Consider the following 22,210-nt stretch of genomic DNA (forward strand, 5'->3'; position numbering starts at 1 on the left):
GTGCCACAAGAATCACTGAAAGGTAACTTCAGAATGAAAACTAGAGTTTCTAGTTAAAATAAGCATTTCAGAAAGACATTAAAAGTTTTGAAGTCTAAAAATCTACCTGGAAATCTGACACAAACCAGATCAGATTAAATGTATCTGAAAATTCAGAGTAATACAATACAGAAGCAATTGCATGTATAAATAGTTCTACAACTAACTTGACAAAAAATAAATTATGCTTCAGATATCAAGAATCAGTCTTGAGGGAGGTGGTAGTGGGAAGGGAGATGGACACAGAAACACTCAAATGTATGTTTCCATAGATTTCAAACAGCTTTGTAACAAAACAGGCAAGAAAAACACTTATCTACAATTACTCTGAGCTCTCAACTGCAGCTCTCTGAGAGCATCCCTCTGGTAGGCAAGTGTGAAGTTGACCTTGCACTGCCAAATCACAAACTAAACTCCATAGCATGTGAAACCGAATCAGTCCCTTAAAAGTGTCATCATGTAGTTGTTACATATTTTTATTTGTCAGCAAAGGAAAGAAAAAAGGAAAATAAGAGTATACACAAACTATATACACGAGTATCGGACCAGAAACAATTCCAACACAAGTTACAAGACAACTCAAAATTAAATTTTAAACATCACCAAGTAATTTCATGACAAATTAGCTTCCAAATCCTCCATTATAGGTTCAGTTGATTCAAGTGATGCCACCCCAGAGGAGAGGCAACGCGAGGCCTCTTTCCCTCTTGGATGCCAGGTGCAACACAGGTCAGCTCACCAGTAAGAGTTCTGTCCGATAAGCGATGTTGGCAACAAATTCATTTGATGTCCGCCCATGTCAGAAACTCCCATCATAAACCCCAACACAAGTTTAGCACACTGTTAGCCGTTCAGCAGAGATGGCAAGTGTGAAACAGCCAGCAGGTGCCTCGCGTTAAGGAGAGTCCTCTCTGAGCAGCTGAGAGCACTGATAGCACACCCACTTGGAAACGTGCCCTGCCACTGCCTGATACCATCTGCAGACAGAGGGTATGAATTTCAAAGGACTGTCAATTTGGCACCTCTCGGCGGTATTCAATTCAAAGGAAAAAATTTAATAAAGCAATTAATACTAGTTTGACAATGTCAGAAATATCACAAACATCAGTCCTACTGATACTACATTAAAAAAACCTCTGGATTTAAGAAATAAACAAAAGTTCTCTGTGCCAAGATCTTTTAAGGCAACATAATACTGCAATTAAAGCACGTGAACTTTAAATTTTCTTATTTATTTTTAATTAGAAAACCACTTCAGTCACACAAATCTTCATTGCTTTAAATTGTCAACAGCTGAAGTCCTGATCCTGAGAACAGATTCACTGAAGAGGGATTACTCTCATACACTGTTACTTGTGCAAGTATTTGCAAGATTCAGCCCTGAAGTTGCTACACAATTTATAACTATTCCTCATTTGTGAATAAATTCACCTTTGAACTCAGTAATACATTGTTCTGTCATTTGCCATCATATTCTCTTAAGTTCTGCAAAAACACATTTATATATATTAATTCATAGGCAGGTGAGTATGTCAGGAAGAGGAGATAAGAGCTATTGAAAACCACACCACCTATATGGCAACCGAGGAAACACACAAGGAAACCGAACACCACACAAATCAGACATGAATATCATCCTCAAGAGATAAATACTGACAATAAACATTTAGGCTGTTTTCTACAAAATTATTTGTATCAATCAAGACCACTTTGCACTTTGCAGCACTTAACACATAAGGATCTAGAAGTGCTTATTAAAGGGCGGGGGGGGGGAGGGGGAAAATGTCTTCCATGTCAACAAGGTCAAGATTTCATCCTAAACACGAAGTTTGGGCGGAGGTGAATAGGAGATTGCACTACACTGAAAAGTCACTCCTGTTCACTTTTTGGAGAAAGTGAACAGCCATTTCAAAGTAAATGTTACATGCCACTGAGGATGAAGAAAAGTATGTTATCCTGTTGGAGAATCGTGTAGTTTACATAGCCAAGAAGTAGCTTGAGTTTTCCAAGAACACTACAATTAATATCCATATTCTTTAAGCATGTGTCAAGGGACCTGCTTTAAGCACTGCCCAAGAAGTAGCACAAACTGCAGCAGGACAACGACCTTCTCAGAACTATCCTAGGTCATCACAGTCAAGTACAGAAGCAAAGACTGTGCAAAGTTGTAAAATAAGCATTTCAGTATCTTCTAAATATTTCTCATCAAGTGGCAACTCTGGAATTCCCCTTGTTAACCTCAAAACAAAGCCTAGAAAAGCAGGGAGCACAAATGTATATATCTGATTTGGAGAGACTTCAGTATCTATTAATATTAAACTAGACAGGGGATTAATAGATTACGTTCAAGACATACACCAGAAAAATGCACAGTGGACAAAAAAGTTAAACTATTTGTTACATTACAACATATAGAAGTTGTTTGTAAATTCTCAGGAAGAATCAGGGAGCAAACATCTCTTGCTCAGTTTGTTTCTGTCAATCATTAAACACAACAGATACGAAACATTTTCACTGAAAATGTTTGGGTTTTTTTTTCTCCTGTTTATGTGTCCTGTAACTCAAGATAAGCAGGTTGCAATAACATTAGCAAGCCATACATCTGAAATTCATAAAAAAGAAATATACTTTTATATCATCAGAAAGTTTGGAATTAACAGCCCCGAGATGCTAAAAACAAATGGTTATAACAGACTCCAATCAAAGGTAGAAGTAACTGAAAAAAGTTCAGTATCTGTAGTTAAACAAGTCATATTAAAAACCCATCCACTCTCATTTTTCAGGCACACCCAGTGAAAAACTCTCTTCTAATCAAAGGTCTGCTGTCGATTTTTTCCTAAAACAATTTTCAGACTAATACCCCTATGCAGAAACATGGCATGAGGACAATGAGTGAAGAACAATTTATGGCATACCTGGGATCTCCAGTAAAGCACAGGCTGCCTAGACAAGGTTGGAGAGGAGAAAAGTTACTTCTCGCTCATATTGACAGTGATGCCCATGGACAGACCTTGGGAAATGGAAAGAAAATGCATTCTTTGTGCTCTATCTTCCTGCTTTGAGCTGTTTGTATGTGCTCAGGGTTCTTGTAAATAGGTGCCATTTTAGGGGACGCTTAGGTCCTGAAAGTCAGCCAGTTGTTTTTGTGAACAAAGAAGTGAAATGACTAATATACCATAACATCCTTCCACAGTATCTTCACCTCTCATTCATTGGCTTCCATGGTTTATATCCACTTAACGAAAACAAGTTCAATATGCCTGCATCCTTTCTTTCCTTTCTGTTCCCCCTCCCCTTCATGTACAAGTAGACAGCCAAAACGAAGTACCAGGTCAGGATTTATTAATTACTTCAAAATACGATTCCTAACAAAAGCTGAAACTCAGCTTCTTACGCAAACTATCTTATTCCTTGGAATGTTTTAGGTAATGTTCTAGGAAAAACTGACCACATGCAACTGGGAAAGTCCTAGTTTGATCACAAATTTCTATTTTTAAGCAAGCCCTCCTCTGCAATTACTAGACAACTTGAAATGAATTAAAAAACTGTAAGAAGTTATGGGTGAGGGCAGAAGTTAAGTAACTAAATTTTAGTAGATGTGACTTCCAACTGCTGTTTCAGTCAAACTATTACTCTGATTTCACCCCAGCAGCACAGCTTGAATAGCAATTTGCCTTCTCTGCAGCAGCGCCTGCAGTCATGGGAAATTATTGCTCTGGAGGCCACACACATCACACCACCACGCCACGTAAAGATCCCTTAGCCAGGGTCAAGAGTCCTGTTTGGGATCAGAAGAGGACAGCTGCATCAGCTTGCTCCCTCTTCCTACCTGCTGGCTCAGAAGGGCACCACTTACCAGCTAACAAGTCAGGCAGCCGTCAGCAGCTGTCCTGGCGTCTCTGCCTCTCAACAGCATGGCAGCACTCCGCACAGAGGTGTGCAAGAGTGCGCTAAAACAACCTGGTGCTCCAACATGATTTAACTCTACAGCGTAGAGAAGCCCACAGAACCTCAAGCCCTGCAAACTCATGAGCCATTCACAAAGTCTTGAACCGACTGCAACAGGTAAGAATAAGGGTTTGCAAGGTAAGGACTCCAACTCTTCAGAAACAGGGCTATATGAAGCTTATTGCTCAAACCACTTTGTAATCCTTTGATGAAATGTGCTATGTAAGTGCAAAGTACTATCGTTAAGTCAAAGTAAGGTATTTTTTTCCTTAAATATCTAGGAATTTTTCAGCATTTCCCTGTTTATCTAACAGATCAGTTGTCTATAAAAATAAATATTGGGAGGACAAAAGAGACAGTTTCCCCACCCCCCCAATTTTAGTAAATAAGTTTCATTTTTCCATGCTAAAATTTGCAGTATCTTTCAAAAAAATATCAAAACACCTAAGAGAAACTGAGGGTGCAGAGTTGCTTACAACTTATCTACTGCATTCCCGTGGCTAGGATATCACCAAAACTTCTAAACCTCAGAATTTTTTTCTGAAACAAGTACCAGAAACAGTATTTGGCAAAAACTTGAAGAACAGTTTCCTAATACTCAGAGTAACCCTTACAATAAATTTAAGGGAAAAATACTTAGCTTTTTTATCTTTGATTTTTTTTTTCCTTAAATTGGATACCAGCTATGTTTTGTCCCTCCCATTTCTATGATATTTCCAGTTTCATGTATTTAGACCAAAGACACTTTCCAAAAGCTGGTGTACAACATCTTTATATACACTACAAATTCAGATTACCAGGCTATAGTCAGACATTGAATATATAAATAACTTTGCAAACTATTTACAGGTCTTAAACTTGTCAGGTTCCAAGCAACCAACAATCTTAAGGCAAATTCATTTATATGACTGGCTGTCTGGTCTTTCAGCATTTCTCTCCCCTCCCCAACCACCCCCCCCAAAAACAATAGGCAATAAACATGAAACTGAATAACCCCCTGCCCCTGTATTGACAGAATTTCTTGTATGGAGAAATGATCTAACTACTTACGGCCTTTCCTCAAAACAAGGAAAAGTGTATAGAAATGCATTTCTGTGTTTGCGTGTCAAGAAAATCATTAAGGTGCATACCAAGAAGTGGAAATCCCAAAGTCTTATAACAACATAATTTTTGTATGCACTTGACAAATAGATTTGGGAATTTGGGAAAAGCATCAGTTTAAAGCTGCACAACCCTTTATAGTACTATGCATTTATAAGCTCATTAGATATAAAATCTGGAGAGCTCAAAGGGATTTTCTGTAAGAGGTGACACTGTGCAATACAAAATGCAGCAAAGTGGATTTTCAAAGCATATGTTTAACTACATTAGAATTTTTCTCTTGTACTATATTGCTGTGCAAGATACTATTCACCATTTAAAGGGATTCTGCACATCTTTCCAATCCTTATATTGAAATAAAAATTGGCCATTTCAAATAGTATCTTTTTGTTACAACATAGTATTCTTAAGTGCAATCACAGTGCAATCCCTTTTGTCAATGCATGACTGAAGCAACCAAGCATATTCTGGTGAAGTAGACAGGATTCACATACCAAACGTGCTTAGTGCCTTCCTGTAAGTCCCAATCATCACTTTGTTCTTACTGTTTTTCAATGCCCTGATTAGGTCTTTGTTTGGAAGTAATTAGCTATTGTGGTTTGAAGGATTTTGGAACAAAGCAGAGACTTTATACTGAATGCAGAGGTCATCTCCAACAGAGACAAAAGGTGGCAAATTATCGATTAGCTTTATATTTAGAAGCATCCCTTGGTTCACTGCTAGGATTGCTCCAGTCATCTGCTTCAGGTGTGGTCTTGTAGTGTCGCCATGCTGACTTATTAAAAACAGGAAGTCTTTCAAATGATTCACTTGAAAGGGCCTATGGAAAAACAAAAGCAATGGTAAGATATCACTGGAGATACCAAGTGCAAGATGATACTCTGGGGAGTTCTACAGTTACAACTTCTGTATCAAACAAGCCTCTCAATTATCCAAGTGTTACATGCCACAACACTACTTTGAAAACACCGTGGCTTTGACTAACTATTCTAGGCATAGTCAAAGCATTAGTCACAATCAAAGTCAAAAGAAAATAATAACACTTAGAAATAGCAAGAAAGAAGTTTTGGTTAAAAAACATTTTAGGGAGATTTGTCATTGACACTGGGCTGACAGCTACTTTACTTAAAACATTTAACTTTTCCAACAAACTCGGACTCTGTCAGCACACTGATCTGTGAGGACTGATCTAGTTCAGTCCATTAGCATGCCATTTTCCCCTGAGAAAGACCCATCCTTTTTCCTACACACACACACACAGAGGATTAAACGCATCAGAAACTAAAGTTAGCACAGGATTCCACAACTCACTCAAAACATACAGCAAGGCACAGTGACAACGCTAAGTCAACGACCTGCACATGAGCTATACACGAGCTATACATGAGTTATTCTTTTAAATTCCCTGAAATTCAAGCAGTTAGTTTGGACCTTAAACCCCTGAGTGTCCCAAAAAATGACAACAGGATCAATACAATCTGTTGGACAAAAGTCAAGAACAAAAAAAAAAAAAATACTAGTCAGGAGTCAGTCAATAGTCCTCTCAGTTTTATTTTGGTCAAAACTTTCAAAAGCAAGAAGTATTAACCAAAATTCTCTTTCATCACACAGTTCTTCGAAAATTCAGCACTTAGGATGGATTAACAAAATGTGAAGATACAACATAGGTGACTGGAAAAAAATTTAAAAAAAAATAATCAAACAAGCTAACTAATATTAGTGCTGGGTTAACATTTCTAACCTTGGCTTTTAGGATTCTGTTTAACTGATTTAGATAAAATATAATGAAGATAGCAACTACAGATTTGAAAACAAGTTGAAGAATGAAAAGAGAGAAAGTTCACTTATTCAGCCTGCTATAAACTGTCAAACTGCACCGTTACTAGCTTATAGAAGGGTCAAATTCATACCTTCAAATAAATTACAGCATCTGAACCAACGCCTTCCATTGAGTAGAGTTTAAGGTCACCTTGAAAGTACCTAGCGTACAGACGAGAAATTGGCAAGCCATAGCCAAACCCAGCCTACAAAAACAAGGAAATAAAAGGAAAAACAACAGATGAACGAAACAAAATGCAACAGATCAATCATAAAACAGAAAATACATAAATATTAGATTTGCATCAAATTACTCTTCAAGCTTTCCTTTATTACTCAGTCTGCACTGTAAGTTGGTATTCAACATTTTGAGCAATATCCTTTTTTTCCAAGATGTAATTTTTTAGGTTAAGTACAGAAAAGGGAAAAATATCAGAGTCCTTTGTTAGGACCACTTCATCCGTTTTGCATTTTCTCAAAGAGACAGGTAGGTGTAACATTCCATATATGCTGCCTCCAAGCAATCCAAACTGATATCCCCAAGCCTGGGATTATTATTCTCAAACATCTCCACACTCAGAAGACTACACAAGAGAGCCAGAGACAACTCTTTACTTTGTCTAGGTCACACTATTAAGTGACTGCTGATGCCATACTGCTTTAGAGATCGGAACACTACTGCAGAAGACTACATACAAAGCAATACAAGGCAAATAACCCTCGCTGTCGTTTACCCATCTAACAAAAGATCAGGATTCCACAGCACTGAATGATCTACTGAGGACCGAGACCCTGTACAGACCACACAATTTTCAAAGCATAAACAGACCTGACAGGTACAAGTTTTAGATTTACAGCACTAATATTCATAACCATACCTGCAACAAGGTCAACACTTGGCATCTTTTCAAACCTACTCGTCACAAAAAGTTATTAAAAAAACCAAGCCTGTCTCACTTACTTACAGGGAGTAAGATTCTGGCCTACACATGGTCTCTTTCAGATGACCGGGTATATGCTGAGAAACACATTGGCTCATCATTCACCTGATACCCCTCCCCCCAGCCACGGAACTTTTTGGGACTATCCAGAGCAATAAAGGAAGGATTCCAGACATACAGGCATTTGAAAATAAGGTCAATGAAGTAATAAAACTTTTCCATAAGGGTGGATTACAAAAAAACCCCAAACACTAGACACCTGAAGTTTTCAGAAAACCAATAAACTCATTCCACTATGATATTTCTACAAAGGCAACCTGACAGATACTGAGAATCATGCCCTGAATCTAAAAAACAAAGCCCCAAAATGATACAAAAAAGAGGAGGTTAAGAAGCAGGACTTGTGACTATAATACACAGCTAATACGTGGTATGACTTTTTAAGAAATTCCTTGAGGGAGGGGTGAACGATAAAGAACTCTGTACTACAGTACCCATCACAAATTCTCTTGTTGTCATCTACCATCTCTACAGGTATTTTTTGACCTCTTTGCCTTGTTTTTACAGAAGTCTAAATTTAGTGATCTTAAACTGGTTAGAGTTGCTCACACTGATGACTAACAGTTCTTCTGAGCAAAATGAGAAATAGAAATGCCAAAGATGCCCTTTTCTACTCACACCGCTTGTCATAGTTATTAGTGTCCATTTCCACAGTTGCTTAGCTGCACTTTTTCAAACAACTGCTTTAAAAATGCAATTCTCAAAGACTCTCGTTAGAGACACATTTCAAGGCCTGGCCTTGAAACTAGATGCATTTCTTTCTTAATCTCAAAAACTGGAAGTTATCTGAAAGAACTAAAAAGAAATTCCCAAAGCTGACTTGCATCTTTTCTGGAGACCAGACAATAAATACATTACAGAAATTAAAAAGCACAGCAACTGAAAGGCAAATTGTAGATAGCACCTATCCCCAGAAACAGTTCAAGCAAAGGGCAGTAGTACCAAGCAATCCTGACAACATACTATACTTTCCTCTCTCCAGAATTATGCCTCCTTAAAACCCCTGCCCAACTTCTGTTTGCCTCCTGCTCCTTCCAGGAAATCTTTTTTTACACCCTGTGGCACATTGTTATTTCATACCTCCCTCTTCCAAAAATTTCCTGTCAGTCTCTTCTCTACATTGTTTTCAGGGTATTTTCCAAAACCAGACAACTTATAAGAAATATGAAGACAACAGATCCCAAGATCTTGTAAAGCGTCTATTTTGCAAAAGAAAATTAAGAAGTAGTGATTACCTACTACATAGTTCTGCACTTGAGGACTATTCTGAGGATAGCAAATAGCCAATGATAGCACATCTGCCTTGAGAAGAGAAAGCTTTGTAGAGCCAATTTCTCATTAAACATTACAGTATGCATTATAGACATGGAAAATTATTAAATTTCTGTGTTACTAGTGTCTACAGGTTTAATTAAACCTAATTTAAGCCATGTTTCTCCCACTATAAACAAATGCTGCCAAGGAGAGGATCATTAAATTCTCTAAGAAAACCTAATTATCAAATATTACCATGTGTTTCTTATGCTTCCACTCTGTGTATAGCAGTACAGATGAGTGCAAGACCTGCTAGAATCTGAATGCTGCCATGGTAACAAGGTTTCTCAGCAGTTTTTAAAGAACATTTGCAATGACACATAAAGAATTTTTACCAATCAACAAAAAGATCCCTCTCTTCCTCTGCCCAAGTCCATGAATGTTTCATAAGCTAGACAGGGGATCATATAACAATGGGAGGGAGTGTTAAAACAGAAAAATACATCTATTTACACTGCACTGTAATTTAGTTTATGAACATTATCTAAGTCAAGAATGACAAGCACAGACCTACCTACCTTCTAGAGCACAGTAATTCTTAAATATGTTGGTCTTTGGCAATAAGCAATAAAGAAACTCTTTGAAGTTTGAAGAGGATTGAAGTTTGAAGACTTTGAAGAGGATTTATGCAGAAACTTTCTGCTGAAGGATTTTTATTTCTAGACTGACATGAAGTATAGCGTAATTGTTTTTATAACTGGATGTGGGCAATAATGCACAACGTGTGTCAAGCTTCACTGATAGCGTGCTTTTTCCTTATAGTGGAAAGATAGGCCACAGACTGTCAGTTCTTGACTTTTTTCTTTCTGCACACATATACAAATAACAGAGCTTAACAACTCTTCAACATTCAGTCATGTACCGGCATTGGTCAGACTCCCAGAGCACAAGCTGCCAGGTTCACAAGAGCTGGAGGCCTTGCAGGTCTGACTATAGTGACATACAGACTGAAAACAAAGCCTTAAAATGGGGTACAGTAGAAGACGACTAAGTATAAATGCCACAGAATCAAAGTAAGAGGTCCTGAGGATGAGGAAATAAACACAGGAATGCATTGCTGAAGAGGCATGAGGGGAGGGGGGAGAGAGAACAGCCTCAATCCTAAACTGAACACGTTTTACAATCAGAGAGCCACGAAGGAAGAAACATTTCAATAGTGGATGCAACTGGTAATCAAGGTGTAAGTTTATAGTGAGAACAAGTTTCAGGAAATCTTTGTAGGCTGATACAGTAAATTGCTGATCAAAAGCGAGACAGAACAAAGGCAGATTACGAATCAAGAAAAAGTCTACTATTCTTGCCATAAAGAAAAAAAGCTTATATTTGAATTAAGCCTGTTCTCTATCACTCATCCCATTCAAGAAGATCTGCTATGAAAAAGCCACACCATTGTGTGAAATATATAACTAAGGTATGTTGCAGACTTAGGAGCTGTGAAGGATTAATATCAAGTCAATGCAGATACAGAATGGAGATGCCACCTACTGTGGTGGCATCAAACACTGGTGAAAGCAATGCAATACACTGACATGCCACAATGCTATGTATGAGCTGTGGTCTACAACAGTACCATGAAGATTTTCTGCTAAAAATCTAAAAGGAAATTTATTATCTCTGAACCACTTTGAACTGCTTCCATCCTCAGTTCACTGTTAATTATGTTGTATCAGAAATAGTCACATATTCTCTGCACCACATTTTATCAGCTGCCTAAAGGCACTTCAAGCACAGAAATATCAGCAGAAAAAAATCACTTAAGAACATGCTAGATGAGAGTGTTTCTAAGAAGGGAAAGTAAATTTCTGAAAGAATCAACTTTTTCTCGACATGCTTGAAGATAAAGGATTGCATCAGAAGCAACAGAGAATGAAGATGAGAAGAGACAAGCATACAGTATCAGTATTAATACATTTACTGAAAGCCGGTTACATGGAACAGTAGCTATATCATTTTTATCACAATGACCCAATATGTAATTTAATAAATAATTTAGAATCATAGAATCATTCAGGTTGGAAAAGACCCTTGGGATCATCGAGTCCAACCATCATTATTAGTTATTAGTTATAATAATTTTTAAAAAAATCATCCTTGCTAAAAGAATCTATGCATTCAACACTGAAATAATTCCCTGCTTAGGAGAAACTATAGCCAAGTTTAGTTTGCTTGAAACCTGACCCTAATACATCTCAGAAAGGAGTATCATATGAGTTATCTCCAACTGAACAGGAATATACCAAAAGTGTTCATATCACATGCAGGTTGGTGAATTAATTTTTTTTAACCTGTTTTTGCAGTCCATAACTTATATAAAAATAATTTTCAGAGTTCAATATAAGCTTGTGCTTTGCCAGGAGACGTTTCTCTAGTGTTATAATTCTGACTGTGTGGCTCACCTTTCCAAAACATTATACAAAACTTAGATAAACAGTAATTTACACATCAAAGAGGAGCTCATTAGGTTATCCACCTTCTCAGTAATACAGCACTAAAAATCCTGTCCATTAACCTGTGAAAATATTGTGCTTATGCGTATGTGCTTGTTTCCAAGAATATAATGTCAAGACAAAGAGAAGCAATTTTCTATTCCAAAGACTAAGTGATGATAACAGACCCCATTTTCTCCTGATATGTTTTACCTGCAGAGAATTGCTAATGCTAAACATTTCTTCAAAGGAAAACCTGATTGAAGAAGTGTACAGCTAGAGTAGTGCAAAGGAACATTTAAATACATATTGCAATTGCTTACCAAAGGCACAGCTCTCGAGGGCTCCAAACTGGGCCTGGGTGCTGTTGAGTACATGTAGTTAAACAATCTGTCTATTTTTCTTAAAGGTACACCTCCACCTTGATCACTTATCTAAGGAATGAAAAGTTAGAATTTTAAACATTCTGTTCTGAAAAAAACCTGCAAAACTCAAGCAGCATTATCTAAATGACTTTAGGAAAGGAGATGCTAAGGACTTTGGGTTTGTCTAGTTCGGAGAAAAGGCGGCCTCATTGCTCCCTGCAGCCTCCTGAAGAGGGGAAGTGGAGAGGGAGGTGCTGATCTCTTTTCCAGTATCCACTGACTGGACACGTGGGAATGGGTCAAAGCTGCAGTCAGGGAAGGTTTCGACTAGACATTAGGAAGCATTTGTTTACCGAGAGGATGTTCAAGCACTGGAACGGGTTTCCTAGACAGGAGGTTGGTGCCCCAAGCCTGTCAGTGTTTAAGATGCATTTGGACAATGCCCTTAATAACATGCTTCTACTTTTGGCCAGAACTGAAGTGGTTGGGCAGTTGGACTAGGTGATCCTTGTAGGTCCCTTCTAAGGGAAAATATTCTATTCTAAGGAATATGAAGCATGTGTCAGAAGTGATACAGGAATTAGCTGGCCTTTTCAAATTACAAGTCGTACTATTCTAAACATAGGAGGTTTATAAGCTGCATGTTATTTTCAGGCATTTACCTTAATTGATAGATCTTCTTTCCCCAAAGTGACTAAGGTTTTGATCGATGGATAGCCTTCTCTCTTACCTTCATGCAATTCTACTGTAGCTCTCATTGAATTCTGAAGGTAAAAGAAAAAACAGTGCCTTTGATTCTAACTTTACCATACATGCTTTTTATGACAACTTAGAACTTGCGCTTATTTTGTTGAATCTAGATACTTAGTCCTACATTTGTATACAGGACAAAAAAGGCCATATTTAAAACAAATTCAGGAAGTGCTTTCAAGTCAATGAGTTATCCAGTTTAACTTCTACATCAGAACTCCACTGTACATACTTACATCTATTGGATACAGAGTCAGAGAACATAAAGCAAGAAACATTTTTTTTTCTGTGTGAAATCAAGTTATTATATAAAAGGGATGACAACATCCTTCACCTCCTTCTTGCAGAACACCAATAGTGATGTTCACCACAGAGAACAAGCTTTGATTTTCGCAGCTTGGGTCACAACTGTTAAGTCACCATCTATAAATATATCACATCTATTAGCAGAGTTTCCACTGCCAGTGTGTCACAGACTACCATGATTTCATACTGTTTCATGACTTGTACCAAAACATTAAGGTACTTACAAGTAGTGTACAAATTCTCACCCGTTCTGCCCCAGAAGTAATGTTACAAATGGCAAAGTAGGGGAAGATTTAAATGAGCATACTTGACAAATGTCAAAAATCAAACCCAAAATACCATTATTTAGGAAAAGTTTCTCTGACCAAATACATTTCCCCCCCTGAATTTCTAGTGTTCAACTGCACCACCTAGAGACCACTTATCATACTCAAAAGCACAAAATAGCTCTCACAAGTTCCATTTTCACCATTGTTGCAATTATTCAGAAAACACAAATAAAAACAAAACAAAGCATGTAATTTACTCTATTCAAAGACATATGGGCTGTTTTCACAATAAACAAAAGACACTGATTCTAACCAGTTCTCAAATACACAGTAAAGAAACAAGGTTATGAAAATTGCAAGGTAATGGATATATCATCATTGCAAAAATAGGCTATCATTAGTGTTTTAAGTTAATCAGCTGCAAAAGCACAAAAGGAGAAGTGAGAAAACACAAATTTTTTTTAAGTACACAAGGGCATAAGAGAGGGCTGCAAGCCTAGCTTTTAACAGTTTCAAACACTCTTCACTTGTTTAATAAGCTTAAGAAAGGAAAACTGAAATGATATTTAAAAGCTGTAACTGAAAAGAATCTGAACTTCAACAATAATTGAAATTCACAACTCCTTTCCAAATATTAACAAGTGCAACCTACCTTGAATAATTCAAATAACATATGAAACAAATGAGAAGGTACGTAGACTACTTGAATAGGCTTGTTTGGAGCTTTAGCTAAAAAAAGAGTAATAAAAAAGACAATTTTTTTTTTCAGAACAGTATTTTGTAGTATTTCTATTTACAGGAGTAACATGAATTGTAGGCAAAGACAAGTATGTAAGCATGTTCTAATTTTCCAAGTGCAAGACTAGCTCCATGAAGTAAATCCATAAATTCCAGTTACTGCTATCACCTGAACTAGCACATTCTAATGATGATTTTCAGAGACATCTATATCAGCAGACTTTGTTTAGATATGAAGTTTCACTAAGTAGTGGTTGCTTTAGTACTGATGATCTATGTTAACTAAGAGAAGTTCCCCACTCAATTGGGAAACTTCTTCTTAACACACACAATATTTAAGCATAATACTTGCCGCACAAAAAGATTCTTGAACTAGAAAAAAATCACTACTTAAAAAATCTAAAACCTACATATTTTCCCTTAATTCCTATAAAATGTAAAGTATTCAAAATTTTTTAAAAGAAATTTCAGTCAATATAACAGTTTTCTTATTCCAAATCATAACTGAATTGTTTTTCCACTGTTGTCCTATTGTTAGTGTTTTGGCAGAGGTGTATGGCTTAACACAGCTCTGAATGCAAATTGATTTGGCAGGAAATCATACAGCTGCATTTAATACATTCCACGACAGTTTTGGTGCTGAAGATGCAGTCATGCCTGAACATTCAAATATCTACCGACATTAAACTATACAGTCACAGGCTTGTCAGACTCAGCAGTTCACATTGAGGAAAAGTCTCTAAACGTCTGCTTCATAGATTGTAGGAAGATACAAACACGCACACAGAAAGGAACTAGAGTCATCTTCATCCTTTTTGGCACTGAGAGCCAATAATAATATCAGTTATTACTTTAAGAGACATGGTAGTGAAAACTCCTAGGGAAAAGGAGATCAAAACAATGCTCTGCATAATTAGCTGCGAGGCAACTTGCTATTTTAGTACATTAATTTTGTCAGTCCATACTCAATTGTCTTATCATAGAATCACAGAATGGCTTGGGTTGGAAGAGACCTTAAAGGTCATCTAATTAAAACCACCCTGCCATGGGCAGGGACACCTCCCACTAGACCAAGTCCCATCCACTAGTCAAAGTCCCATCCAACTTGGCCTTGAACACTTCAAGGGACGGAGCATCCACAACTTCCCTGGGCAACCTGTTCCAGTGTCTCACCACCCTCACAGGAAAGAATTTCTTCCTGATATGTAATCTAAATCTACCCTCTTTAAGTTTGAGGTCATTACCCCTTGTCCTATCGCTACTTGCCCTTGCAAAAAGTCCCTCCCCAGCTTTCCTGGAGACCCCCTTTAGGTATTGGAAGGCTGCTATAAGGTCTCCCCAGAGCCTTCTCTTCCCCAGGCTGAACAACCCCAACTCTCTCAGACTGTCCTCACAGGGGGGGTGCTCATCACTAAAACCAAGGCAGACTGATTCGCACTCATTTGAGGCCCAGAGTACATGTAGAATACATGCTATTGTTGCTCTTCTGAGGTAATTTGCAAAGTCGCTTTCCTCATGTTGGCAATAAATAGGCTAATTTAAAGGAAACAAGGAATTCTTCCTCGCTTTTTTAATGAGATCCAGCAACTTGTTTTCTCTACTGTTGCATCTTTTTACTTAGGCCTTAAAATCAAATTTGCATGGACTCCTCTGCTGCAGCACTCAGTACTTTTAATTCCAAAAAATCACCCAGTTTTGGAGGGGAGAAGGTTTGGTTCTTTGGTTTTGGGAGAGGGGGCTAGCAGTAACCCATCAGTGTTGACAATATCACTTTGTGTAGAGAAGTATTTCTACAATATTAAATAATAGTTTGAGCAACATATGTTTCCATGTATTACACTCTCTATTGAGTGTTACCTATTTCTGAGACTTTTGCAATTCTTCTGCTGAAGTTTGGAAATATCTTAATCTTATGTTTGGACAGCAGTCCAAAATTTCTGAGAGGATTGCTCAAGACAATTTAACTTAAAAAAATACTCTTATCTTTTGTCAATAGAAATGATGAACAACAGCAACCAAAAAAATCAGTCAATACACTGACAAGGACTGTCTCATCAGTTTCATAGTATCCAATTTTCATCTTTGCAATCAACTTAAACTTCTCACGTGAAAATCTGCATCATGATAGGACTTGAAGCATAGAATATGTAAAAAAATTTCTAACTTCACCATCTTATACAGAAGAGCTCACCACTGGTACAGGGACTGACAATGGAATTTATAAGCATACTTTAAAATGAAACAAATTTCAGCTCTATTAAAAGATTAGTTAGAAGGCAGGTGTGTTTCCTTCCCAGTTATGAGGATTCTTGACCACTTTTTTCCTTAAAGAGACAGTGAAGTCAGCAGATAGCACTCTGCACTCACAAACAAGAAGCAAACGTGTCATGATGATCAACTATAATTCAGGTGCCCATGTAGCCATATTAGGAGAAAAGTAATTCTGTATACTGGACTGCAGAATTCCAATTATAACTTACGACAACTAACAAAACCAGAAATCACAGATATTACAAATGCTTAAATTTAATTTAATTTCGCAATTACCATTGAATTCTTCAACTTCCAGATCAGGTGCCACCATATAGTACTGTTCACATAACATCTTAGCTGTTTCATAAGCATCTGCAAAACAACAGAACACTGATTTATTAAAATCATCTAGAGATGACTAGTAAGTTTCATCCTTTATGGGAAAGACTACAAGCGGAACAATCATTTTAGTAACTAGTTTACAAGTGTGAAACTGATATCCATTCCAATCCCTTTTTCTCTGTATGCTTATAGCCCATTTGTCAAGAAAGGGCAAATTCTGTTTCAAGCTCTACAAACAAAAGTAGATTACTGGAGACAAGCTATTTTTCATCTTTGTTCAGGGCTTGAAAACCAGAAGGGTATAATCTTAGGTTGACCATAATATCTACTTATTTCTCATGCCCTGATCACAATTTAATGTTTAAGGGTTTTTTATTTGAGATGGAAAAAACAATGATGACATTGCAACCATAAATTCAGTTTTTCCAAACACAATACTGTTTACAATACTTCATTTTCAAGGTCTTTTGGGGGGAAAGCTGGAATCTTTAAGATTCTTTATTCTTTCCTACTGAACAACAACAACAACAACAGCCTCCCCCCATAGTCCAAATCAGGCTTTATGTATTGCCAAAATAGAGCAAGAAAGTTCAAGTCATCTTTTGTTTGAAAGAATTCTTAGTGGTTCTAAATATTCACTGGTACCTCAATTTGCAAAAATCTTTTAGAAACAAACAGCGTTACCTTAAAGAGAAACCACAAACTCAGAGATGTTCTAACTACATTGCTGAAGCTACCTTAACGAAAGTGACTTCCTCGTAGTAAGTGTGGGCTAAGAGTAAGCACATAAACAGATGGGCAGTTCTGCAGACAGAGAGAAATTTGCTCAGATACCGTAACAGTGGCATTTGACCTTCCCCTACATGTATCTTCTTCCTCCTGTCCCCAGTGACACTGCAAAACGAAACAGTCACTGCCAAGACTCAGAGCTATGTGAAAAAGCACAAAGAAAGTAAAATCACTAGTCCCCAGAAAGGACTGGTTACCTATAATTGTTCTCCTTCAAGATGTTTACAGAAATAATCTATAATGTGCCCTGGTATCTGAAAAACACTTTTATCACTTGTTCTGACATCCATAAGGTTGGACATAGCATTTGTCAGCCCTGTGTGATACTTAAGGTTATTAAAATGGAGCTAATCAACACTGGAAGTGTTCTTGATCAAGTCCCAGGAATGTGACAAGATGGTCAGCTCCAAAGACTTTCTAAAAAGGTCCTGTCATCTGAACATACCCTAGTAAAAAGATCAAAATTCCATTTAATATCAGAGCTATACAGAGAACCTCATCCTGGGATGTGCATAATTTAGAAAAAAGATAGATTCAGGAATACCTACACTTACACAATATTCTAAGATCATCTCAGAACTTCTGATGGCCTTGGGCGTAATCCTTTCTATGCCCTAGAAAAAAAGGTGCATAAGAAGCATAGCCACAATTTTGACTCAGTCATCAAAAGCTGAAGATAGCAATGTAGCTAGTTCGACCACAAGGCCATCTACATGGAGAAAGGAATAAGTGAGCACATTTCAAAGAGTTTCCATAGAAGTGAAAATTTGATGTGGATTCAGGGGCAAGAACTGGATTCTTATTGAGGAGAAAAACTTCATGGCCTCTGAAAAGCAAATCAATAACCATGTGGGAATAAATCAAAAGCCCTCAATACGTGGATGTGGAGCAGACATAGCCACTATGCAAATCTTGAGAGAACAAAGAGGCTCTAAATAAATCCATTTAGCCTCCCCTAAAGGAGGTTTTTCAAGAAAGTAGCCACCCTAACACCTTTGAGATGAGCAGGAAGGCACCATCACCTCATGATCAAGTAAAATATCCAGCCCCGAGCAAAGCTGTGTCAAACAGAGTCTGAGTCCAGTCTTAGCTTTTAGAGGAAGGTAAAATGTAAGTCTGGCAGAGTCCCAAGACTGTAAGTGAGACTGCAAAGTTCAAAGCACTCTTCATGTTGTGGCTGGAGGTTAAGCACCAACAAGAATGAAGGATCTATCAGTATATCTAAAATTCTGGCTCCAAGAATAAGCCTGAATTTACTGTCAGCTCAAAAATCTTACTGTAGGACAGGCAGTGAGATACAGAGACCCACCTCAGTTACAGACACAACACTTGGTGGGGCTGCTTGAAGTAAGAAGTAGCTGTTTAAATCATTTCTTCAGTGTTTGAAGGACATACAGAACTTGTAGCTGCCACACAGAGTGCCAAAATCAACACCTTAACTCTGACAAATAGCACAGAATGCCATCTGTGAGCCAGAACATTTTGGAGCTAACACAATATACAGAATGTAAATTAACCCCTCCACTAATTCTACAAGGAAGTGGCCTCAATCACCTTGACTCTAGATAGGGCCTGTCTTTAAGGACATTTCATTTCTTTCAAAGACAACACTGGATACTATTTACAATGCCCTCATTTTGTTCGCTATTATTTCTTCAGATGTGGAAGATCTATTTTGGCTACTGGCTTGAAAACTGGACTGAGCACCTTCTGACACCATAGACTCCTCTGTCCAAGGCAGCAATTATGGATTTGATGATCAAAATAGATTCAAACATTGCTATTAGAATAAGTACCTAAATAAACAATACAACTGTAACATATACAATGCTGAGGTCAAAGTGGAGTAAGATTAATCAGAAGAAAAGAAACCTGATAAAAAAAGGCCCTCTTAGAGCCAAAAAGCTAGAAGGCAAGAAGCCTTCATAACAGTAAAAAACATCTACATTACAAAGCAAGCTATCATGCAGGTCGAATTCTAACATAAGAAAGGTTTCCCCCTTATTTCACCAAAAGCTGAAAGGGAAGAAACACATTCTTCCCCTCTTGCAGCTGCACAAACAGCAGTGAAGGACAGAGGGTAGAATTCACTCCTACAGCAGGACCTGTATTTGTAAATAGATACACCCGGAACATGAACCTTCAATACACAAGTTCTTGAAGCAGACAGCATTGCCTCACATCTAATTACTAACATTTTGAAAGCATATGAACATTCACAGCATTAAGCAAACAGGGTTTAAGCAAAAAGGATTTCTAATGCAACTGTACCACATCATTCAGGTACAAACATCACACACACCTTCTGTCTAAGAAAGAACAGGCTGTGATATGATCAGATGCACATAGTAATGGGGAGTTTCCCTGGAATATCTGTGTACCTGAGGACATTTTACTGAAAGGCCTAACTAAACAAACTGGAAGGTTTCACTTACTCTCAATTTTCTTTAGTATACCAGCATCAGATAAGAGATGAGTACATGAGAACCTGCTTCTGAGTATTCCAGGAAAAAAAGCATCTAAAGTTTATCAAAACACTTCAAAACTTAATCTTAGTTCTGTTACCATACCAAAAGTTTCTCCATTCCCAATAATGAAGACATTAAAAAGTCTCCATAAACCCATGGTTTTATCGTGAGCAACTGCAGAACTTTCATTTCTTTTATTTTTTTTTAATTAAATGAATTTAAATGACCTTTAGTCTTTTGTATCTCAAAACATATTTATACATATTCCAAGTTGGGGGGTGGGTTTAATCAACAAAAATATTAACTTCATCTTACCCTTAACCACTTCTGCCACATTGCAATTAGGATCAATACTTCCAATATGTTTGGGATGAGCAGGATTAATATCTCCACCAAAAAGAAGTGCTAAAAGGAAAAAGAAATGGCAGTAAATTGTCTATTACACTTGAGGCAGCCCAGGAAGTTTAAATCTGATGGTATCTGAAACTTACCGGATAGCACATCATTTTGTAAAAGATTCTCTAGCAAATTGCCAGAATTCTTGTTTAGGAAGACTACCTCCTTCCCTGCTCCTCTTTATTTTTTTTTAAGCCCCTCTCTTTTTAATTTTTTTTTATAGCTAAGTCTAGTTAATACAGAAATAGTGGTGTGGTGGGTTAAAATGAAAACCTACGTTTCAAAGTGGACTATTAAAAATTAGAGAAAACTAAAATGTCAAATGCTTCACTCATACTATTATTTCAGAACAGCATCCCTCACAACAATGAAAGTGTTATAAACTGAGGAACTGTAAGACAGCATTAAAAGCCTTTTACACTCACCTAAGCTGCAATTTCACAGCTGGCACAGAGGTCTCACTCTATTTTCTCCCTGACTCTCAGCAGTATGCTCTCCACTCCCTCCTTTGCACTAGGGTCTGGCATTCACCAGATCCTCCCCCGAGAGTTTAGCTCTCAAAGTAGAAAGGTTTTACACTTTTTTGCAGAAATAATTTTCTGCTATTTTAGCAAGTTAGTCAGCTCTGATATGAAACAGATGCAGTATGAGGTGAACAAAAGTCAAGTTCTGAAAGCTTTTCCTATTCCGGTCATAGTGAGCTAATACAAAGGCACACTGCACCTTGCAGAACTGCACTGTAAGAAACAGCCTGTCAATAATATATGAAACAGAAATGCAAGCTAAATGAAAACCTGTTTCTGCATTCTGCTTTCCAATCATCTTTTTCATCAGTGCTTCAAAATTAATATTTGCCATCACAGATGGATCACTAACACTGCTTAGCATAGAGAAACTGTACAACTTTAAGCACCTACAAGCAGTTTAAAGTTTCAAACCGTTAAATAAGAGTGTCCATAGGAAAAGCCATTTCAGTTCAAAAAAGTAATTTTAATATTTTAGGACTAGAGTATATTTTGCTAACACTTGTCCCAAGAATTCTATTAAGACAATGTTTTTACTTATTGCTAAAACTCTTCTATGAGAGCCTTTTAACTTAACTTGGTTTTCTGTCTGTCACTTGTCTGCCCAAGTTCAAGTACAGAATAAGCTGCACACATCGTTTTGTATGGTTTGCCACACAAAACATTTGTAGACACACAGCAAGGCAGTTGCTAGTCACACAAAAGGGTGCTGGAAAGACACACACAACTTGTAGTAAAACACCTTATACTACAGTACTGTAGCATCCATTATCTGTAGTGTACTACAATTTCTAAGAGCTCATAAAAGCAGAATACTGGGCAGAGAATGAAGCTCTAGAGCGAAAAGGTACAAGATACACTAAAAGATATCACAAGATTGTCCTTAACTTCATACAGATCACTTTCTGCATGGTTGCACATACGGGTTAATAGGAGCTGTGCAAGTAACTCCTTTCACTCTGTAATACGAATATAAAAAAAGTTTATTAGTAACAAAAAATGACACAGCACCTAATGACAAAGGATGACTAATTCTAGCATTTATTCATAAATAGGGAATAAGAAGTAAAGGAAGACAAGGGATCTAATTTAAAACTTGAGTTAGAAATACTCAATCTCTTTAGAAGGCAGGAATGTTTAGATAACTTGCTGGAAAATCAACAATAAAAGACATTGTGCATAAACTATTCAAAATTTATGGCATCCTTGCATTTCATTATGAAATAAATGTAAACTGTACAAACCATGTTGAGAGATTTGTGAGCAGAAAGATACAACTATTCTACTGCTATCTAAAAATACTCCATGTATCACTATGCAAGCTGTCTCTGCCAGTACGATTAAAAAGTGACAGCCATCCTAA

The 22,210-nt window shown here is 37.3% G+C and overlaps 1 protein-coding gene across 1 annotated transcript in view; it reads right to left on the bottom strand.

The window, feature by feature from the left end:
• Window positions 1-504: 504 nt before the first annotated feature.
• The window catches only part of PDK3 (pyruvate dehydrogenase kinase 3), a 60,012-nt gene continuing 38,306 nt past the window's right edge, over window positions 505-22,210 (bottom strand). Inside the window, exons 5-11 of the mRNA XM_074159778.1 lie at window positions 20,243-20,332; window positions 16,623-16,700; window positions 13,990-14,066; window positions 12,675-12,776; window positions 11,971-12,081; window positions 6,999-7,112; window positions 505-5,908 (exon numbers count right to left, since the gene is read on the bottom strand). Of these exons, the coding sequence (XP_074015879.1) occupies window positions 5,765-5,908; window positions 6,999-7,112; window positions 11,971-12,081; window positions 12,675-12,776; window positions 13,990-14,066; window positions 16,623-16,700; window positions 20,243-20,332 (716 nt within the window). The 3' untranslated portion in view covers window positions 505-5,764. The remainder of the gene's footprint in view (window positions 5,909-6,998; window positions 7,113-11,970; window positions 12,082-12,674; window positions 12,777-13,989; window positions 14,067-16,622; window positions 16,701-20,242; window positions 20,333-22,210) is intronic.

The sequence above is a fragment of the Numenius arquata genome, chromosome 1 (genome assembly GCF_964106895.1).
Source record: "Numenius arquata chromosome 1, bNumArq3.hap1.1, whole genome shotgun sequence".
Classification (NCBI taxonomy): Eukaryota; Metazoa; Chordata; class Aves; order Charadriiformes; family Scolopacidae; genus Numenius; species Numenius arquata.